The sequence below is a fragment of the Coregonus lavaretus genome (genome assembly GCF_964263955.1).
Source record: "Coregonus lavaretus genome assembly, contig: HAP1_SCAFFOLD_843, whole genome shotgun sequence".
NCBI lineage: Eukaryota > Metazoa > Chordata > Actinopteri > Salmoniformes > Salmonidae > Coregonus > Coregonus lavaretus.
In genome coordinates, this window is record NW_028165129.1 from 24,953 (window position 1) to 48,544 (window position 23,592).

Sequence of the window (23,592 nt, forward strand, 5' to 3'; positions counted from 1 at the left end):
ATTGTTGTGCGCCGACAGTTCGGTTGCTAGTTAGTGTGTGCGGTGCCTGCATGTTTTGGTCTTATCTGCAGCAGTGTGGAATGAAAGATTATGAAGCTGTAGTCTCCCTAGAGAGCGGTAATCATCATTAACCTTCAGTCTCCATCCAATCCCCCATAAAGCCATGCAGGGATGTTTAGGAACCACTGCTGTCCCTCTCCTTCTTTACAACACAACTTCATCAATCTGCAGCCACGTTACCACCATATTAGGGTGGAATGTTTGTCATCTGAGAGAGCACCTTTGGCTCTATCTCAAGAGTAGTGGGGATAGAGAATTGGCTGAGTCTCAAATGGCACCGTAGGGATCTGGTCAAAAGTAGTGCACAATATAGGGAATAGGGTGCCATTTCGGATGCAGTCATTGTGATTGTGCAGAGGAAAGGACGCATAGTCAAGTGAACAAAGCTGTAGGATATGAAATGGGGGCAGTTAAAGGTGCTATTGACTGGGGAGTGAGGGACCAGATGTGGATGTAGGTGATGGTTATACTTATTAAGTACACCATGCAGGTCCAACTGTCACTGATATATCACCTATGGTTCATGGTCAAAAGTTGTACACTATATAGGGAATAGGGTGCCATTTGGAACGCATGGCAGGAGAAGCACACCTTAGTGTAGCATTATGGGGGATAAAGGCCCAGGTTCCAGATAGTAGGATGTTTATCTGGGCTGTTCGGCAGTGCTCTGATGTTCGGCAGTGCTCTGCTCCAGATAGTAGGATGTTTATCTGGGCTGTTCGGCAGTGCTCTGATGTTCGGCAGTGCTCTGCTCCAGATAGTAGGATGTTTATCTGGGAAAAGAAGAGGACCATTCCAATCTACGGAGCTGTAGTGGAGCAGGTTGAGAGCTTCAAGTTCCTTGGTGTCCACATCACCAACAAACTATCATGGTCCAAACACACCAAGACAGTCGTGAAGAGGGCACGACAAAGCCTATTCCCCCTCAGGAGACTGAAAATATTTGGCATGGGTCCTCAGATCCTCAAAGGGTTGTACAGCTGCACCATCGAGAGCATGCTGACTGGTTGCATCACTGCCTAGTATGGCAACTGCTCGGCCTCCGACCGCAAGGCGCTACAGAGGGTAGTGTGTACAGCCCAGTATATCACTGGGATATAAGCTCCCTGCCATCTAGGATGTGTGTGTGTGTGGGTGGGTGTGTGTGGGTCGGGGGGGGGACTGCTAAGGCTGGCTAAGGGAGCAGCCATCACACACGCACACACGCACGCACACACGCACCCACACACACATTCATCCTGCTTAATAACCTGACTGAGCCCAATACCTTGGCTGCCCCAGCCCCACACACAGCCCAAGCCCCACCCCCAGCCCACTCACACGCTCTGGCTGCCAGAAGCAGCTCTCACACCATCCTGCTCCGTCTGTTTCAATATTCATCTCCATTGATCACAGACATGCTGCAGCCAGAAAAATGTAGCTGGATCTGGACCCAGGGCTTAGTCCCAAATGCCACCTTATTCTCTATATAGTGCACTGCTTTAGACCAGGACCCATAGGACCCATAGGGCTCTGGTCAAATGTAGTGCACTATATAGAGAACAGGGTATCATTTGGGACACAGCCCAGGATAAATAATATGACTCAAAATGACAAGTCCTGAGAAAGAGGGACACGTCACACATGTAAGTAGGTCATGAGGACATTGACTTGTGATGCCCTCCAAATGGATGAGGACCTCCAAATGGATGATCATCACTGATGAGTGATCAGTTCTTACATCAGTGTTCGGTTTAAAGTGATTCATCATTCCACTTAGTAAGGGAAGGGAATCAGTAGTAAGGGAATCATAGTAAGGGTATCAGAATCAATCAGTAAGGGAATCAGAATCAATCCACTTGTATCTATAGTAAGGGAATCAGAATCAATCAGTAAGGGAATCAGAATCAATCAGTAAGGGAATCAGAATCAATCCACTTGTATCTATAGTAAGGGAATCAGAATCAATCAGTAAGGGAATCAGAATCAATCCACTTGTATCTATAGTAAGGGAATCAGAATCAATCCATGTGTATCTATAGTAAGTGAATCAGAATCAATCCACTTGTATCTATAGTAAAGGAATCAGAATCAATCCACTTGTATCTATAGTAAGGGAATCAGAATCAATCCATGTGTATCTATAGTAAGTGAATCAGAATCAATCCACTTGTATCTATAGTAAGGGAATCAGAATCAATCCATGTGTATCTATAGTAAGTGAATCAGAATCAATCCACTTGTATCTATAGTAAGGGAATCAGAATCAATCTACTTGTATCTATAGTAAAGGAATCAGAATCAATCTACTTGTATCTATAGTAAAGGAATCAGAATCAATTCACTTCTATCTAAAGTAAGGGAAACAGAATCAATCCACTTCTATCTAAAGTAAGGGAAACAGAATCAATCCACTTCTATCTAAAGTAAGGGAAACAGAATCAATCCACTTCTATCTAAAGTAAGGGAATCAGAATCAATCCACTTCTATCTAAAGTAAGGGAATCAGAATCAATCAGTAAGGGAATCAGAATCAATCAGTAAGGGAATCAGAATCTCTCAATGTGAGAAAGACGGGGGTAGGTTTGAGGTTGGGAAAACCAAAGTCATGAGATGAACAGTCAACGTTTACAAAATATTCACACAATAGCTTACACCTCTAAGAATTTACCGACAGTAAACCCTACAAGTGCTTTATTGAGAGACAGGATATCTTCAGAAACAACACCAGTAAACCCTGTGCTATATTGAAAGACAGGATATCTTCAGAAACAACACCAAAGTGTTACTTGCTGATCACAATGAACAGAAGTGATGCTTGTCATCAAAGAGCATGACATTTACATTTCAGCCTGGGAAGCTACTGGGATTCAGCTGGGACTTTGTGACATTATGATTTAATTACTGTCTGTTTAGTGTTTCATTTGCAGACATTCATTTAATCATATCACCAAAGAGGTTATTGAAAAAAATCTAATGTAAATGAAGCATGCGAGTAATACAAAACGTAGTACATGGATGTTATTTCTAGATAAACCGCTGATGGTATTGTGTGACAGGGGCCGTAGACACAAGCGTCATTTCAAGGGAGCAGTGATTTACATTTTAACATTTTAGTCGTTTAGCAGACGCTCTTATCCAGAGGATTCGAACCAAGATCTCCAGGGGCACAGCTAGCACTGGGAGGCCAGTGATGTAGCGGTAAAGAAAATATGTGTTTAAACACTGTTCGCCCTTCCCCGTTCCTGAGTAAAGTAACGCTCCCTATATTTTCAATACATTTTTCCGGGATATAAACAAGGTATGTAAACAGAGTTTATGTGCGTTTACCCTCCACTACACCACTGTAAGGGAAGAATATATATGTACCTGACTGTCAGCTTGGGTCTCCTGCATGCCACAAAACTGTGTTAATCCACCGAGCTAGAGACTAACATTAGAATTAGTGTTCAAGCTAGATTAGATGAGATGCGCTTGTCTGCTTTGCTGCATGGTTGATTGGTCAGGTCTTCACTATTATTCTACAATGGAGAAAGTAGGAAAAATAAAGACAAACCCTGGAATGAGTAGGTGTGTCCAAACTTTTGACTAGTACTGTATGTTACCTCAGGGGTCCAACAAAGCAGAAGGGTTAAAGGGATGACATTTCCATATACTGTAGCTGTGACAGATTCCTCTCATTTCTCTACTCTGTTTTTGATTTGCTCTAGGTACAAGGTGATGTATATACAAGTTGCTCTAGGTACAAGTTGCTCTAGGTACAAGGTGCTCTTGGTACAAGGTGCTGTAGGTACAAGGTGCTCTAGGTAAAAATTGCTCTAGGTAAGAGTTGCTCTAGGTACAAGGTGCTGTATATACAAGGGTCTCTAGGTACAAGGTGCTGTATATACAAGGTGCTCTAGGTACAAGGGGCTCTAGGTACAAGGTGCTGTATATACAAGGGGTTCTAGGTACAAGGGGCTCAAGTACAAGTTGATCTAGATACAAGGTGTTCTAGATAAAAGGTGCTCAAGATACAAGGTGCTCTAGGTACAAGGTGCTCTAGGTACAAGGTGCACTCTGTACAAGGTGCTCTAGGTAGAAGTTGCTCAAGGTACAAGGTGCTCTAGGTACAAGTTGCTCTACGTACAAGGTGCTCTAGGTACAAGGGTCTCTAGGTAAGAGTAGCTCTAAGTACAAGGTGCTGTATATACAATGGGCTCTAGGTACAAGGTGCTGTATATACAAGTTGGTCAAGGTACATGGTAATCTAGGTACAAGTTGCTCTAGGTACAAGGGTATGTAGGTACAAGGTGCTCTAGGTACAAGGTGCTCTAGGTACAAGGTGCTCTCGGTACAAGGGGCTCTAGGTACAAGGTGCCATATATACAAGGGGCTCTAGGTACAAGGTGCTGTATATACAAGGTGGTCAAGGTACAGGGTGCTCTAGGTTCAAGGGTCTGTAGGTACAAGGTGCTCTAGGTACAAGTTGCTCTAGGTTCAAGGGTCTGTAGGTACAAGGTGCTCTAGGTACAAGGTGCTCTAGTTACAAGTTGCTCTAGTCAGAAGGGTCTCTAGGTAGAAGGGTCTCTAGGTACAAGTTGCTCTAGGTACAAGTTGCTCTAGGTACAAGGTGCTCTAGGTACAAGGTGCTGTATATACAAGGGGCTCTAGGTACAAGGTGCTCTAGGTACAAGGTGCTGTATATACAAAGTGCTCTAGGTACAAGGTGCTCAAGATACAAGGTGCTCTAGGTCAAGGTGCTCTAGGTACAAGTTTCTCTAGGTCAGGTGCTGTATATACAAGGTGGTCTAGGTACAGGGTGCTCTAGGTACAAGTTGCTCTAGGTTCAAGGGTCTGTAGGTACAAGGTGCTCTAGGTACAAGGTGCTTCCGGTACAATGTGCTCTAGGTACAAGGTGCTCTAGTTACAAGCTGCTCTAGGCAGAAGGGTCTCTAGGTACAAGTTGCTCTAGGTACAAGGTCCTCTAGGTACAAGGTGCTCTAGGTAAAATGTGCTCTTGGTACAAGGTGCTCTAGGTACAAGGTGCTGTATATACAAGGTGCTCTAGGTACAAGGGGCTCAAGATACAAGGTGCTCTAGGTACAAGGTGCTCTAGGTACAAGTTTCTCTAGGTCAGGTGCTGTATATACAAGGTGGTCTAGGTACAAGGTGCTCTATGTAAGAGTTGCTCTAGGTACAAGGTCCTCTAGGTACAAGGTGCTCTAGGTAAAATGTGCTCTTGGTACAAGGTGCTCTAGGTACAAGGTGCTGTATATACAAGGTGCTCTAGGTACAATGTGCTCAAGATACAAGGTGCTCTAGGTACAAGTTTCTCTAGGTAAAAGGTGCTGTATATACAAGGGTCTCTAGGTACAAGGTGCTGTATATACAAGGGGCTCTAGGTACAAGGTGCTGTATATACAAGGGGCTCTAGGTACAAGGTGCTCTAGGTACAAGGTGCTGTATATGCAAGGGCCTCTAGGTACAAGGTGCTCTAGGTACAAGGTGCTCTAGGTACAAGGTGCTCTAGGTACAAGGTGCTCTAGGTACAAGGTGATGTATATGCAAGGGCCTCTAGGTACAAGTTACTCTAGGTACAAGGTGCTCTAGGTACAAGGTGCTGTATATACAATTTGCTCTAGGTACAATGCACTCTAGGTACAAGAAGCTGAATATACAAGGGGCTCTAGGTACAAGGTGCTGTATATACAAGTTGCTCTAGGTACAATTAACTCTAGGTACAAGGTGCTCTCGGTACAAGGTGCTGTATATACAAGGGTCTCTAGGTACAAGGTGCTGTATATACAAGCTGCTCTAGGTACAAGGTGCTCTAGGTACAAGGTGCTCTAGGTACATGGTTCTGTATATACAAGGTGATCTAGGTACAAGCTTCTCAAGGTACAAGGTGCTCTAGGTACAATGTGCTCTAGGTACAAGGGGCTCTAGGTACAAGGTGCTCTAGGTACAAGGTGCTCTAGGTACAAGGTGCTCTAGGTACAAGGTGGTCTATGTACAAGGTGCTTTAGGTACAAGGTGCTCTATGTACAAGGTGCTCTAGGTACAAGGTGCTCTAGGTACAAGGTGCTCTAGGTACAAGGTGCTCTATGTACAAGGTGCTCTAGGTACAAGGGGCTCTAGGTACAATGGGCTCTAGGTACAAGGTGCTCTAGGTACAAGGGGCTCTAGGTACAAGGTGCTGTATATACAAGGGGCTCTAGGTACAAGGTGCTGTATATACAAGGGGCTCTAGGTACAAGGTGCTCTAGGTACAAGGTGCTGTATATGCAAGTTTCTCTAGGTACAAGGTGCTCTAGGTACAAGGTGCTCTAGGTACAAGGTGCTCTAGGTACAAGGTGCTCTAGGTACAAGGTGCTCTATGTACAAGGTGCTGTATATGCAAAGGGCCTCTAGGTACAAGTTACTCTAGGTACAAGGTACTCTAGGTACAAGGTGCTCTAGGTACAAGGTGCTCTATGTACAAGGTGCTTTAGGTACAAGGTGCTCTATGTACAAGGTGCTCTAGGTACAAGGTGCTCTAGGTACAAGGTGCTCTAGGTACAAGGTGCTCTATGTACAAGGTGCTCTAGGTACAAGGGGCTCTAGGTACAATGGGCTCTAGGTACAAGGTGCTCTAGGTACAAGGGGCTCTAGGTACAAGGTGCTGTATATACAAGGGGCTCTAGGTACAAGGTGCTGTATATACAAGGGGCTCTAGGTACAAGGTGCTGTATATACAAGGGGCTCTAGGTACAAGGTGCTCTAGGTACAAGGTGCTGTATATGCAAGTTTCTCTAGGTACAAGGTGCTCTAGGTACAAGGTGCTCTAGTTACAAGGTGCTCTAGGTACAAGGTGCTCTAGGTACAAGGTGCTCTATGTACAAGGTGCTGTATATGCAAAGGGCCTCTAGGTACAAGTTACTCTAGGTACAAGGTGCTCTAGGTACAAGGTGCTGTATATACAATTTGCTCTAGGTACAAGGGGCTCTAGGTACAAGGTGCTGTATATGCAAGGGCCTCTAGGTACAAGTTACTCAAGGTACAAGGTGCTCTAGGTACAAGGTGCTCTAGGTACAAGGGGCTCTAGGTACAAGGTGCTCTAGGTACAAGGTGCTCTATGTACAAGGTGCTCTAGGTACAAGGTGCTCTATGTACAAGGTACTTTAGGTACAAGGTGCTCTATGTACAAGGTGCTCTAGGTACAAGGTGCTCTATGTACAAGGGTCTCTAGGTACAAGGTGCTCTAGGTACAAGGGGCTCTAGGTACAAGGTGCTGTATATACAAGGGTCTCTAGGTACAAGGTGCTGTATATACAAGGGGCTCTAGGTACAAGGTGCTGTATATACAAGGGCCTCTAGGTACAAGGTGCTCTAGGTACAAGGTGCTCTAGGTACAAGGTGCTCTAGGTACAAGGTGCTGTATATGCAAGGGCCTCTAGGTACAAGTTACTCTAGGTACAAGGTGCTCTAGGTACAAGGTGCTGTATATAAAATTTGCTCTAGGTACAAGGGGCTCTAGGTACAAGGTGCTGTATATGCAAGGGCCTCTAGGTACAAGTTACTCTAGGTACAAGGTGCTCTAGGTACAAGGTGCTGTATATACAATGTGCTCTAGGTACAAGGCGCTCTAGGTACAAGAAGCTGTATATACAAGGGGCTCTAGGTACAAGGTGCTGTATATACAAGTTACTCTAGGTACAATTAACTCTAGGTACAAGGTGCTCTTGGTACAAGGTGCTGTATATACAAGGTGCTCTAGGTACAAGGTGCTCTAGGTACAAGGTGCTCTAGGTACAAGGTGCTCTATGTACAATGTGCTCTAGGTACAAGGTGCTCAAGGTACAAGGTGCTCTAGGTACAAGGTGCTCTAGGTACAAGGTGCTCTAGGTACAATGTGCTCTAGGTACATGGTTCTGTACATACAAGGTGATCTAGGTACAAGCTTCTCAAGGTACAAGGTGCTCTAGGTACAAGGTGCTCTAGGTACAAGGTGCTCTATGTACAAGGTGCTCTAGGTACAAGGTGCTCTAGGTACAAGGTGCTCTAGGTACATGGTTCTGTATATACAAGGTGATCTAGGTACAAGCTTCTCAAGGTACAAGGTGCTCTAGGTACAAGGTGCTCTAGGTACAAGGGGCTCTAGGTACAAGGTGCTCTAGGTACAAGGTGCTCTATGTACAAGGTGCTCTAGGTACAAGGTGCTGTAGGTACATGATTCTGTATTTACAAGGTGATCTAGGTACAAGCTTCTCAAGGTACAAGGTGCTCTAGGTACAAGGTGCTCTAGGTACAAGGTGCTCTATGTACAAGGTGCTCTAGGTACAAGGTGCTCTAGGTACAAGGTGCTCTAGGTACATGGTTCTGTATATACAAGGTGATCTAGGTACAAGCTTCTCAAGGTACAAGGTGCTCTAGGTACAAGGTGCTCTAGGTACAAGGGGCTCTAGGTACAAGGTGCTCTAGGTACAAGGTGCTCTATGTACAAGGTGCTCTAGGTACAAGGTGCTCTATGTACAAGGTGCTCTAGGTACAAGGTGCTCTAGGTACAAGGTGCTCTAGGTACAAGGTGCTGTATATACAAGGGGCTCTAGGTACAAAGTGCTCTAGTTACAATGTGCTCTAGGTACAAGGTGCTGTATATACAAGGTGCTCTAGGTACAAGTTACTCTAGGTACAAGGTGCTCTAGGTACAAGGTGCTGTATATACAAGGGTCTCTAGGTACAAGGTGCTGTATATACAAGGTGCTCTAGGTACAAGGTGCTGTATATACAAGGTGCTCTAGGTACAAGGTGCTCTAGGTACAATGTGCTCTAGGTACAAGGTGCTTCATATACAAGGTGCTCTAGGTACAAGGTGCTCTATGTACAAGGTGCTCTAGGTACAAGGTGCTGTATATACAAGGGTCTCTAGGTACAAGGTGCTGTATATACAAGGTGCTCTAGGTACAAGGTGCTCTAGGTACATGGTTCTGTATATACAAGGTGCTCTAGGTACAAGCTTCTCAAGGTACAAGGTGCTCTAGGTACAAGGTGCTGTATATACAAGGGGCTCTAGGTACAAGGGGCTCTAGGTACAAGGTGCTCTAGGTACAAGGTGCTGTATATACAAGGGTCTCTATGTACAAGGTGTTCTAGGTACAAGGTGCTCTAGGTACAAGCTTCTCAAGGTACAAGGTGCTCTAGGTACAAGGTGCTGTATATACAAGGGTCTCTAGGTACAAGGTGTTCTAGGTACAAGGTGCTCTAGGTACAAGCTTCTCAAGGTACAAGGGGCTCTAGGTACAAGGTGCTCTAGGTACAATGTGCTGTATATACAAGGGTCTCTAGGTACAAGGTGTTCTAGGTACAAGGTGCTCTAGGTACAAGCTTCTCAAGGTACAAGGTGCTCTAGGTACAAGGTGCTGTATATACAAGGGTCTCTAGGTACAAGGTGTTCTAGGTACAAGGTGCTCTAGGTACAAGCTTCTCAAGGTACAAGGGGCTCTAGGTACAATGTGCTCTAGGTACAAGGTGCTGTATATACAAGGGTCTCTAGGTACAAGGTGTTCTAGGTACAAGGGGCTCTAGGTACAAGGTGCTCTAGGTACAAGGTGCTGTATATACAAGGGTCTCTAGGTACAAGGTGTTCTAGGTACAAGGTGTTCTAGGTACAAGGTGCTCTAGGTACAAGCTTCTCAAGGTACAAGGTGCTCTAGGTACAAGGTGCTGTATATACAAGGGGCTCTAGGTACAAGGTGCTCTAGGTACAAGGTGCTCTAGGTACAAGGTGCTGTATATACAAGGGTCTCTAGGTACAAGGTGCTCTAGGTACAAGGTGCTCTAGGTACAAGGTACTCTAGGTACAAGGTGCTCTAGGTACAAGGTGCTCCAGGTACAAGTATCTGTATTATGATATTGTAAGCTAGATACGGGCGGCACGATATGCTCCTATAAGGCTCCTACTTGTATACAGTACAAATATTAATATCTACAGCAGGCTGGGCTGATATTTGAACGGATTAATGAACTTATGAATGTAAATGAATGTATTTGGTTCTTTACATGACCATTGTTGTGTCCATTGATTTGGGCTTCATGTCCAATCAAATAAAACATATCTTTCCTTGTTTTCCAGCCTGTGTCTGAGGAGTTTCAGAATGGCGAGGGATTTGGCTACATCGTGGCATTCCGAGCCAATGGTACGCGAGGCTGGAAGGAGAAAATGGTGACATCAGCAGATTCCACTACATACAAGTACAGAGACGAGACCTTCCCTCCCCTCACCCCCTTCCAAGTGAAGGTGGGAGTGTACAACAACATGGGAGACGGACCCTTCAGTGGAGTGGTCACTGTGTACTCTGCAGAGGGGGGTGAGTTCTCACACTCCCACATCTAAGGATGGCTTTGCAGGGGTTGGGAAGGTTGAAGTTCTTCAAAGAGAAGTGGCTCCTTCACCCCCTGTTTTATTTGTCCAATGTATTAGTGTTTGCTGAGGGGCTGACTTCTTATGTCATGTCCTAGGACAGGGTTCTTCAATTCCGGTCCTGGAGGGCCGAAACACCTCTGTTTTTCATCCTCTCCTTCTAATCAGGGGCTAATTCAGACCTGGGACACCAGGTGAGTGCAATTAACTACCAGGTAGAAATAAAAAACAGAAGTGTTTCGGCCCTCCAGGACCGGAATTGAAGAACCCTGTCCTATGAGTTCTTATGTCATGTCCTATGAGTTCTTATGTCATGTCCTATGAGTTCTTATGTCATGTCCTATGAGTTCTTATGTCATGTCCTATGAAAAGATCAGACCAAAAGATCAAAAGAGCACATCTTAGTCATCTAGGCAATGGGTTGCTTTGTTGATTTTGGAAATGTTGAACAGTTATTCAAAGAGAAGGACCTCCTACACTTAGGGGGCGTCCCAAATGACACCGTATTCCCTTTATAGTGCACTACTTTAGACCAGGGCCCATAGTAGTGTACTGTATCCTAGTCCCTTCATAGTGCACTACTTTAGACCAGGGCCCATAGTAGTGTACTGTATCCTAGTCCCTTCATAGTGCACTACTTTAGACCAGGGCCCATAAGGCACAGTTGTCAAACTCATTCCATGGAGGGCTGAGTGTCTGCAGGTTTTTACTCCTTCCTTGTACTTGAGTGATGAATGAAGATCACTGATTAGTAAGGAGTAGAGTGACTGAACCAGAGAACTCCCCTCACCTGGTTCTCTAGGTATTAAAGAGTGACTGAACCAGGGAACTCCCCTCACCTGGTTCTCTAGGTCTTAAAGAGTGACTGAACCAGGGAACTCCCCTCACCTGGTTCTCTAGGTCTTAAAGAGTGACTGAACCAGGGAACTCCCCTCACCTGGTTCTCTAGGTCTTAAAGAGTGACTGAACCAGGGAACTCCCCTCACCTGGTTCTCTAGGTCTTAAAGAGTGACTGAACCAGGGAACACCCCTCACCTGGTTCTCTAGGTCTTAAAGAGTGACTGAATGTACTGTGATGAGTATGTACTGATTGATCTTTACTGTGATGAGTATGTACTGATTGATCTTTACTGTGATGAGTATGTACTGATTGATCTTTACTGTGATGAGTATGTACTGATTGATCTTTACTGTGATGAGTATGTACTGATTGATCTTTACTGTGATGAGTATGTACTGATTGATCTTTACTGTGATGAGTATGTACTGATTGATCTTTACTGTGATGAGTATGTACTGATTGATCTTTACTGTGATGAGTATGTACTGATTGATCTTTACTGTGATGAGTATGTACTGATTGATCTTTACTGTGATGAGTATGTACTGATTGATGTTCACTGTGATGAATACAGTGAGGGAAAAAAGTATTTGATCACCTGCTGATTTTGTACGTTTGCCCTCTGACAAAGACAAGATCAGTCTATAATTTTAATGGTAGGTTTATTTGAACAGTGAGAGACAGAAAAACACATGTCAAAAATTTTATAAATCGATTTGCATTTTAATGAGGGAAATAAGTATTTGACCCCTCTGCAAAACATGACTTATTTGGTGGCAAAACCCTTGTTGGCAATCACAGAGGTCAGACGTTTCTTGTAGTAGGCCACCAGGTTTGCACACATCTCAGGAGGGATTTTGTCCCACTCGAACCTTCAGCTCCCTCCACAGATTTTCTATGGGATTAAGGTCTGGAGACTGGCTAGGCCACTCCAGGACCTTAATGTGCTTCTTCTTGAGCCACTCCTTTGTTGCCTTGGCCGTGTGTTTTGGATCATTGTCATGCTGGAATACCAATCCACGACCCATTTTCAATGCCCTGGCTGAGGGAAGGAGGTTCTCACCCAATATTTGACGGTACATGGTCCCGTCCATCGTCCCTTTGATGCGGTGAAGTTGTCCTGTCCCCTTAGCAGAAAAACACCCCCAAAGCATAATGTTTCCACCTCCATGTTTGACGGTGGGGATGGTGTTCTTGGGGTCATAGGCAGCATTCCTCCTCCTCCAAACACGGCGAGTTGAGTTGATGCCAAAGAGCTCCATTTTGGTCTCATCTGACCACAACACTTTCACCCAGTTCTCCTCTGAATCATTCAGATGTTCATTGGCAAACTTCAGACGGGCATGTATATGTGCTTTGTTGAGCAGGGGGACCTTGCGGGCACTGCAGGATTTTAGTCCTTCATGGCATAGTGTGTTACCAATTGTTTTCTTGGTGACTATGGTCCCAGCTGCCTTGAGATCATTGACAAGATCCTCCCGTGTAGTTCTGGGCTGATTCCTCACCGTTCTCATGATCATTGCAACTCCACGAGGTGAGATCAGTATGTACTGATTGATATTTACTGTGATGAGTATGTACTGATTGATCTTTACTGTGATGATTATGTACTGATTGATCTTTACTGTGATGAGTATGTACTCATTGATCTTTACTGTGATGAGTATGTACTGATTGATGTTCACTGTGATAAATATACAGTACCATGATGGGAGATTTGCACACTCTTGGCAAACTCTCAACCAGCTTCAATGATGAAGTCACCTGGAATGCATTCCAATTTACAGGTGTGTCTTGTTTAAAGTTAATTAGTGGAATTTGTTTCCTTCTTAATGCGTTTGAGCCGATCAAATTGGAGTGGGTCTAGAGTTTCTGGGATAATGGTGTTGATGTGAGCCATGACCAGCCTTTCAAAGCACTTCATGGCTACAGACGTGAGTGCTATGGGTCGGTAGTTATTTAGGCAGGTTACCTTGGGCACAGGGACTGTTTTCCTGTTCTGGAGTGTTCTTGGGCACAGGGACTATAGTGGTCTGTTTGAAACATGTTGGTATTACAGACTCAGTCAGGGACAGGTTGAAAATGTCAGTGAAGACTCTTGCCAGTTGGTCAGCGCATGCTCGGAGTACACGTCCTGGGAATCCATCTGGCCCTTCGGCCTTGTGAATGTTGACCTGTTTAAAGGTCTTCCTCACATCGGCTACGAAGAGCGTAATCACACAGTCGTCCGGAACAGCTGATGCTCTCAAGCGTGCTTCAGTGTTGCTTGCCTCGAAGCGAATTTAGAAATAATTTAGCTCGTCTGGTAGGCTCGTGTCACTGGGCAGCTTGCTGCTGTGCTTCCCTTAGTAATCTGTAATAGTTTGCAAGCCCTGCCACATCTGACGAGCGTCGGAGCCGGTGTTGTACGATTAAATCTTAGACCTGTATTGATGCTTTGCCTGTTTGATGGTTAGTCGGAGGGCATAGCGGGATTTCTTATAAGCTTCCGGGTTAGAGTCCCGCTCCTTGAAAGCGGCATTTCTACCCTTTAGCTCAGTGCGGATTTTGCCTGTAATCCATGGCTTCTGGTTGGGGTATGTACGTACGGTCACTGAGGGGACAACGTCATCGATTCACTTATTGATGAAGCCGGTGACTGATGTGGTGTACTCCTCAATGCTATCTGAAGAATCCCGGAACATGTTCCAGTCTGTGCTAGCGAAACAGTCTTGTAGCTTAGCATCTGCGTCATCTGACCACTTTTTTATTAACCGAGTCACTGGTGCTTCCTGCTTTAGTTCTTGCTTGTAAGCAGGAGGACAGAGTTATGGTCAGATTTTCCAAATGGAGGGTGAGGAAAAGCTTTGTACGCGTCTCTGTGTGTGGACAAAAGGTGGTCTAGAGTTTTTCTTCCTTTGGTTGCACATTTAACATGCTGGTAGAAATGAGGTAAAACGGATTTAAGTTTCCCTGCATTAAAGTCCCCGGCCACTAGGAGCGCCGCCTCTGGATGAGCGTTTTCCTGTTTGCTCATGGCCTTATACAGCTCATTGAGTGCGGTCTTAGTGCCAGCATCGGTTTGTGGTGGTAAATAGACAGCTATGAAAAATATAGATGAAACTCTCTTGGTAGATAGTGTGGTCTACAGCTTATCATGAGAAACTCTACCTCAGGCGAGCAAAACCTTGAGACTTCCACCAGCTATTAGTGTCTGTAGTGTAAATATTACAATTTCAACACCTCTATGCATCATTCTGTATCAATGTATCTTGTGTAAATATCTCAATTCAACACCTCTATGCATCATGCTGTATAAATATATAAGAGCTAGCATCAGTTATAGTGTAACACCATAATTCCTGTGTGTGTGTGTGTGTGTGTGTGTGTGTGTGTGTGTGTGTGTGTGTGTGTGTGTGTGTGTGTGTGTGTGTGTGGGTGTGTGTGTGTGTGTGTGTGTGTGTGTGTGTGTGTGTGTGTGTGTGTGTGTTTCCCTCCACAGAGCCCAGGGATGCCCCATCAGAGGTGAAAGCTTCCAGCATTTCCTCTTCGGAAATTAAAGTTACTTGGAGACCGCCCAACCCTGGTCATGGGAGACCACTTGGATACGAGGTGTGTGTGTGGGTGTGTGTGTGTGTGTGTTTGGGTGCATGTACTATATTCTCAAAGATTTTAATATTTTGCATTAGAGACATTTCACCTCTGTACTAAATACTAGGATAAAGGAAACAGTAATTCGAAAGAACCATGTCCAACTCTTCCTTTCTCTCAGGTGAGCTACTGTAAGGACAGTGAGCAGGAGGGGTCAAGGAACAAGAAGAAGACAGCAGGGAACGAGACGTCTATGGTGCTGACAGGGCTGGAGGGGAACAGAGTGTACCACATCACAGTCAGAGGCTTCAACAGTATCGGCCAGGGCCCTGCATCAACCGCTAGCACCGCCAGGACCAGGAAAGACCGTGAGTACAGCAACTCATACACTACCAACTCACACACTACCCACTCTCACACTACCAACTCTCACACTACCAACTCTCACACTACCAACTCTCACACTACCAACTCTCACACTACCAACTCACACACTACCAACTCTCACACTACCAACTCACACACTACCAACTCACACACTACCAACTCACACACTACCAACTCACACACTACCAACTCACACACTACCAACTCTCACACTACCCACTCTCACACTACCCACTCTCACACTACCAACTCACACACTACCAACTCTCACACTACCAACTATCACACTACCAACTCACACACTACCAACTCACACACTACCAACTCTCACACTACCAACTCTCACACTACCAACTCACACACTACCAACTCTCACACTACCAACTCTCACACTACCAACTCACACACTACCAACTCTCACACTACCAACTCACACACTACCAACTCACACACTACCAACTCACACACTACCAACTCTCACACTACCAACTCACACACTACCAACTCTCACACTACCAACTCTCACACTACCAACTCTCACACTACCAACTCTCACACTACCAACTCTCACACTACCAACTCTCACACTACCAACTCACACACTACCAACTCACACACTACCAACTCACACACTACCAACTCACACACTACCCACTCTCACACTACCAACTCACACACTACCAACTCAGACACCTAGCTCTGCAAAGTCCAGGAAACACAGTGTACACCAATACCAGCCATACTGTATATAGAGTCATTCCCTCATACCAGCCATACTGTATATAGAGTCATTCCCTCATACCAGCCATACTATATATAGAGTCATTCCCTCATACCAGCCATACTGTATATAGAGTCATTCCCTCATACCAGCCATACTATATATAGAGTCATTCCCTCATACCAGCCATACTGTATATAGAGACATTCCCTCATACCAGCCATACTGTATATAGAGTCATTCCCTCCTTTGATATACTGTATGTGCTGTTTATTGTAGCCAGCACCATTCCAGCAAGTCAAATTCCTTGTACATGTAAATGCCAATTAAATGTGATGCTGATTCTGATGCTGACTCTGATAAAGGTGATTCTGATAAATATAATTCTGATATGGAGACATTTTCTCATTCGACATGTTAATATTAGACATATTATATTTTATTTTGCGTACAAGAAACATGAATGTACCATAATTGACCTAACAGATTAAACCTCCCTGTGCATTTAGTTTTATTATTAACTGATAACTGTGCTTTCTCCTCAGCTCCAGTCCATCCTCCAGCCAATCTCATGTGGATTCAGGAAGGGACGAACGTGTCTCTAAACTGGGACCCAGTCAAGTCTAAAGACAACGAGTCAGATGTCATAGGATACAAGGTATGCCCACCTTACTGTACTCTACTGCCATTTCAGCTCATACTCATCCTATCTAGGAGCTGGTGTCCTGGCTCAATATCCATCCTGACCTGGTGTCCTGTCTCAATATCCATCCTGACCTGGTGTCCTGGCTCAATACCCATCCTGACCTGGTGTCCTGTCTCAATACCCATCCTGACCTGGTGTCCTGGCTCAATATCCATCCTGACCTGGTGTCCTGGCTCAATAGCCATCCTGACCTGGTGTCCTGTCTCAATACCCATCCTGACCTGGTGTCCTGTCTCAATACCCATCCTGACCTGGTGTCCTGGCTCAATATCCATCCTTTAATATATAATATGCCATTTAGCAGACACTTTTATCCAAAGCAACTTACAGTCATGCATGCATATTTTTTTTTTACATATGGGTGGTCCCGGGGATCGAACCCACTACCCTGGCGTTACAAGCGCCATGCTCTACCAATTGAGCTACAGAGGACCACACATATCCTGACCTAGTGTCCTGGCTCAATACCCATCCTGACCTGGTGTCCTGGCTCAATACCCATCCTGACCTGGTGTCCTGGCTCAATACCCATCCTGACCTGGTGTCCTGGCTCAATATCCATCCTGACCTTGTGTCTTGGCTCAATATCTATCCTGACCTGGTATCCTGGTTAAATACCAATCCTGACCTGGTGTCCTGGCTCAATACCCATCCTGATCTGGTGTCCTGGCTCAATATCTATCCTGACCTGGTGTCCTAGCTCAATATCCATCCTGACCTGGTGTCCTGGCTCAATACCCATCCTGATCTGGTGTCCTGGCTCAATATCCATCCTGACCTGGTGTCCTGGCTCAATATCCATCCTGACCTGGTCTCTTGGCTCAATATCTATCCTGACCTGGTGTCCTGGCTCAATACCAATCCTGACCTGGTGTCCTGGCTCAATACTCATCCTGATCTGGTGTCCTGGCACAATATCCATCCTGACCTGGTGTCCTGGCTCAATATCTATCCTGACCTGGTGTCCTAGCTCAATATCCATCCTGACCTGGTGTCCTGTCTCAATACCCATCCTGATCTGGTGTCCTGGCTCAATATCCATCCTGACCTGGTGTCCTGGCTCAATATCCATCCTGACCTGGTCTCTTGGCTCAATATCTATCCTGACCTGGTGTCCTGGCTCAATACCCATCCTGACCTTGTGTCCTGGCTCAATATCCATCCTGACCTGGTGTCCTGGCTCAATATCTATACTGACCTGGTGTCCTAGCTCAATATCCATCCTGACCTGGTGTCCTGGCTCAATACCCATCCTGATCTGGTGTCCTGGCTCAATATCCATCCTGACCTGGTGTCTTGGCTCAATGTCCATCCTGACCTGGTGTCTTGGCTCAATATTCATCCTGATCTGGTGTCCTAGCTCAATACCCATCCTGACCTGGTGTCCTGGCTCAATATCCATCCTGACCTGGTGTCCTGACTCAATACCCAACCTGACCTGGTGTCCTGACTTAATACCCATCCTGACCTGGTGTCCTGGCTCAATATCCATCCTGACCTGGTGTCCTGTCTCAATACACATCCTGACCTGGTGTCCTGGCTCAATATCCATCCTTTAATATATAATATGCCATTTAGCAGACACTTTTATCCAAAGCGACTTACAGTCATGCATGCATAATTCTTTTTTACATATGGGTGGTCCCGGGGATCGAACCCACTACCCTGGCGTTACAAGCGCCATGCTCTACCAATTGAGCTACAGAGGACCACCCATATCCTGACCTAGTGTCCTGGCTCAATACCCATCCTGACCTGGTGTCCTGGCTCAATACCCATCCTGATCTGGTGTCCTGGCTCAATATCCATCCTGACCTGGTGTCCTGGCTCAATATCCATCCTGACCTGGTGTCCTGGCACAATATCCATCCTGACCTGGTGTCCTGGCTAGATATCCATCCTGACCTGGTGTCCTGGCTCAATACACATCCTGACCTGGTGTCCTGGCTCAATATCCATCCTGACCTGGTGTCCTGGCTCAATATCCATCCTGACCTGGTGTCCTGACTCAATACCCATCCTGACCTGGTGTCCTGATTAATACCCATCCTGACCTGGTGTCCTGGCTCAATACCCATTCTGACCTGGTGTCCTGGCTCAATACCCATTCTGACCTGGTGTCCTGGCTCAATATCCATCCTGACCTGGTGTCCTTGCTCAATATCTATCCTGACCTGGTGTCCTGGCTCAATAACCATCCTGACCTGGTGTCCTGGCTCAATACACATCCTGACCTGGTGTCCTGGCTCAATATCCATCCTGACCTGGTGTCCTGACTCAATACCCAACCTGACCTGGTGTCCTGACTCAATACCCATCCTGACCTGGTGTCCTGGCTCAATATCCATCCTAACCTGGTGTCCTGGCTCAATACCCATTCTGACCTGGTTTCCTGGCTAAATATCCATCCTGACCTGGTGTCCTTGCTCAATATCCATCCTGACCTGGTGTCCTGGCTCAATACCCATCCTGACCTGGTTTCCTGGCTCAATACCCATCCTGACATAGTGTCCTGGCTCAATACCCACTCTGACCTGGTGTTCTGGCTCAATACCCATCCTGACCTGGTGTCCTGGCTCAATACCCATCCTGACCTGGTGTCCTGGCTCAATATCCATCCTGACCTGGTGTCTTGGCTCAATATCCATCCTCACCTGGTGTCCTGGCTCAATACCCATCCTCACCTGGTGTCCTGGCTCAATACCCATCCTGACCTGGTGTCCTGGCTCAATATCCATCCTGACCTGGTGTCCTGGCTCAATATCTATCCTGACCTGGTGTCCTAGCTCAATATCCATCCTGACCTGGTGTCCTGGCTCAATACCCATCCTGATCTGGTGTCCTGGCTCAATATCCATCCTGACCTGGTGTCCTGGCTCAATATCCATCCTGACCTGGTCTCTTGGCTCAATATCGATCCTGACCTTGTGTCCTGGCTCAATACCCATCCTGACCTTGTGTCCTGGCTCAATATCCATCCTGACCTGGTGTCCTGGCTCAATATCTATACTGACCTGGTGTCCTAGCTCAATACACATCCTGACCTGGTGTCCTGGCTCAATATCCATCCTGACCTTGTGTCTTGGCTCAATATCTATCCTGACCTGGTATCCTGGTTAAATACCAATCCTGTATATATCCATTTAATCACCCCCTGATAACTCATCCAACCATAGTATCATTCTGTATATATCCACTTAATCACCCCCTGATAACTCATCCAACCATACTATAATACTGTATAGATCCACTTAATCACCCCCTGATAACTCATCCAACCATACTATCATTCTGTATATATCCACTTAATCACCCCCTGATAACTCATCCAACCATACTATCATTCTGTAAATATCCACTTAATCACCCCCTGATAACTCACCCAACCATACTATCATACTGTATATAGCCAGTTAATCACCCCCTAATAACTCATCCAACCATACTTTCATACTGTATAGATCCACTTAATCACCTCCTGATAACTCATCCAATGTCACGATCGTCGTTAGAGGATGACCAAGGCGCAGCGTGATATGCGTACATTCTTTATTTTAAGTACACACATGAACCAAACCAACAAAACAAACGAAACGTGAAGTCCTGGGTTGAACACAAACCTTCCGGAACAAGATTCCACACCAAACTAGTGAAAACAGGCTGCCTAAGTATTTTCCCCAATCAGAGACAACGAGCTACAGCTGCCTCTGATTGGGAACCACCCTGGCCAACATAGATCTAAACGATCTAGAACACAACATAGAAACTAAACATAGAAAAATCCACACCCTGGCTCAACATATAAGAGTCCCCAGAGCCAGGGCGTGACATCCAACCATTCTATTATTCTGTATATATCCACTTAATCACCCCCTGATAACTAATCCAACCATAATGTCATTCCGTATATACCCACTTAATCACCCCCTGATAACTCATCCAACCATAATTTCATACTGTATAGATCCACTTAATCACCCCCTGATAACTCATCCAACCATACTATCATACTGTATAGATCCACTTAATCACCCCCTGATAACTCATTGTTATGTGAATTATTTAACAAACTATTTTAGTGTCTCTGTGCGTCTCCCAAAAGGTTGTAAGTTTTTTGGGATTTAAGTAACGGCCAGAGTCCCGGTCTGCATAGTCAGAGATATTTATTCATTGAGAATTCTGCCATCACAATTTCAGAGTCCATCTTTTATACTCATACGTCATACAAAAAGAAATCCCTCCCCTCTGTAGGCGGGCTGTAGTTTTCCACTCTAAAACTGCTCTACTGACCTTCAGTTCACACACACACACATATACACACATGCATACACACATACATACACACACACATATCCTACTCCCTGCATTACTCAGTTATTGCCGTTCTCACAATATTCTGCACCATGTTTTCATAACAGTTTCTCCCCTCCCTAAATTGGGAGGCCTCTTTTTCTTAGTTTCTCAGTTGTCTTTGTTGTCTGGCCTAACTCTTACTCACATTGCTAAATAGTGGCTCAATGCCATAGCCTTTACTGGTCCTACACTCACACATTTCTAACACATTATACACAGTTTCAGGGTGTAATAATTAGTCATTAATAATTAATCTATCAATTCCACCCTTTGACTAAATATTACACACATACAAAATATATGTTGTTATAGAAATGAATCACACTCATTGAAGTATATAAGTTGGTTTGCATATTAAAACATTACAGGTTCATCAGGTTACCCCATGATTAAAAGCATAACGTTACTTTTTAGCAATGGTAACTAGTACATCATACTTAAAATGAGACTTTAATACACAAAAGATCATTACAATAACTTTTAAACTAGAGATTTATAGTTCTAGGAAAACATCCAGTCTCAAATTATCTGGATCGTCGTCGTCCTCCACCAAGCCTGGTAGGTCATATCCTTCAGTTGGAGTCCGGGATTGGGCCGTATCTCACCATCTGTTGGGAAACCGCCTTGCTCACCAACCCTCAGACACAGGGAATAAGACAACATCCACAAAGAACAAGTATACCCATAGAAGCTATAACTTCACCCAGAATAGTTACAACAATAGTTTTCCATTTACCAAATATGTTATCAATCAATTTTCAATCAATTTTATTTTATATAGCCCTTCTTACATCAGCTAATATCTCGAAGTGCTGTACAGAAACCCAGCCTAAAACCCCAAACAGCTAGTAATGCAGGTGTAGAAGCACGGTGGCTAGGAAAAACTCCCTAGAAAGGCGAAAACCTAGGAAGAAACCTAGAGAGGAACCAGGCTATGAGGGGTGGCCAGTCCTCTTCTGGCTGTGCCGGATGGAGATTATAACAGAACCATGCCAAGATGTTCAAAAATGTTCATAAGTGACAAGCATGGTCAAATAATAATCAGGAATAAATCTCAGTTGGCTTTTCATAGCCGATCATTAAGAGTTGAAAACAGCAGGTCTGGGACAGGTAGGGGTTCCATAACCGCAGGCAGAACAGTTGAAACTGGAATAGCAGCAAGGCCAGGCGGACTGGGGACAGCAAGGAGTCACCACGGCCGGTAGTCCCGACGTATGGTCCTAGGGCTCAGGTCTCTCAGTTGGCTTTTCATAGCCGATCCTTAAGAGTTGAAAACAGCAGGTCTGGGACAGGTAGGGGTTTCGTAGCCGCAGGCAGAACAGTTGAAACTGGAATAGCAGCAAGGCCAGGCGGACTGGGGACAGCAAGGTGTCATCATGCCCGGTAGTCCTGACGTATGGTCCTAGGGCTCAGGTTCTCAGAGAGAAAGAGAGAACGAGAGAATTAGAGAGAGCATACTTAAATTCACACAGGACACTGGATAAGACAGGAGAAGTACTCCAGGTATAACCAACTAACCCCAGCCCCCAGGTATAACCAACTAACCGTTTAGGGAGCTATCAATACCAGAGTTCTCAGCCAGTTCGTTCGCCAGCGTGGTGAGTCCCTGAAGCGATTTGGTCACGGACCCGTCCGGTGCTGTATTGTTGGGGATGAAAGTACAGCACATAGATCCAAACAGAACACAAACTCCGTCCCGTTCAGCCAAAAGCATATCTAAAGCTATTCTATTCTGCCATGTCATTAAGCTAGTTGCCGCTGTCTGCTCAGCTAATCCCTTTATTGCATCACGAGTGTGGTTTATAAATCTTTGCTGGTTATAGTGAACATAATTCATCCAATCTACGTTTTTATTAATTGTTGACCACCAGAAAATACTTGATTCAAACCCAGCTGCGATCTGATTCCTAGCTTTAAATTGTTCTGGAACCCTCGAGGTACTGCTATCCCATCAATATATATCCTTTCATCAAAGGATCCCAGGAGGAGGTCCTACTTTCTACGTGACAACTCACCAGTCTCTGACACGTTAGATTTTTTGCATATGTAGGTGAGTTCACAATCTGTTATCACCACACAACCATCAGATGTCAGCACGGGCCTGGTTTTGGGTCCTAAAATCCTCTGGCTTCAACAAAGAGGAGAGATTAGTCATGGTCTCTTTAGGTGTGACATTCTCTGTGTGGGAGCAGGAGCTAAGATGCCCTACCCTGTATCCTATCCTTACTAGTCCTAGAAAAACAATAATAAGAATCCCCTGAGACTTCAAACGGAGGCAACCTAGGTCAGGGTGACTTTGTTATCAGGGGATACAGAAAGTGCAAGTTACTACAAGACTCTTTCACCACATTCCCAGGTGGCTTGCATGGAGGATAAACCTGACACAGAGTTAAAGCCTGTCAAGGGGAACGGAGTAGTTGTTAACCTTGGTTTGGCTGTCCTACAGGCATAACAGTCCTCTTTAGACCGTATACTGAATCCATTCCAACCACAGGTTAAAATCTATTTACTCCGTTTCCATCTGTACTACTTCCTTCAGGTCTATAGTTTGCACTGTCTCACTACCTCCCTCAGAGAGGTTTACTCTATAGTTG

At 45.2% G+C, this 23,592-nt stretch overlaps 1 protein-coding gene across 1 annotated transcript in view; it reads left to right on the forward strand.

Moving 5' to 3' along the window:
- LOC311116245 (contactin-5-like) overlaps positions 1 to 23,592 on the forward strand; it is a gene marked incomplete at both ends in the record, with an annotated part of 103,516 nt that overhangs the window by 24,501 nt on the left and 55,423 nt on the right. Inside the window, 4 exons of the mRNA XM_084191355.1 lie at positions 10,133 to 10,367; positions 14,743 to 14,852; positions 15,013 to 15,199; positions 16,485 to 16,597. Coding sequence (XP_084047481.1) covers positions 10,133 to 10,367; positions 14,743 to 14,852; positions 15,013 to 15,199; positions 16,485 to 16,597 — 645 coding nt within the window. The remainder of the gene's footprint in view (positions 1 to 10,132; positions 10,368 to 14,742; positions 14,853 to 15,012; positions 15,200 to 16,484; positions 16,598 to 23,592) is intronic.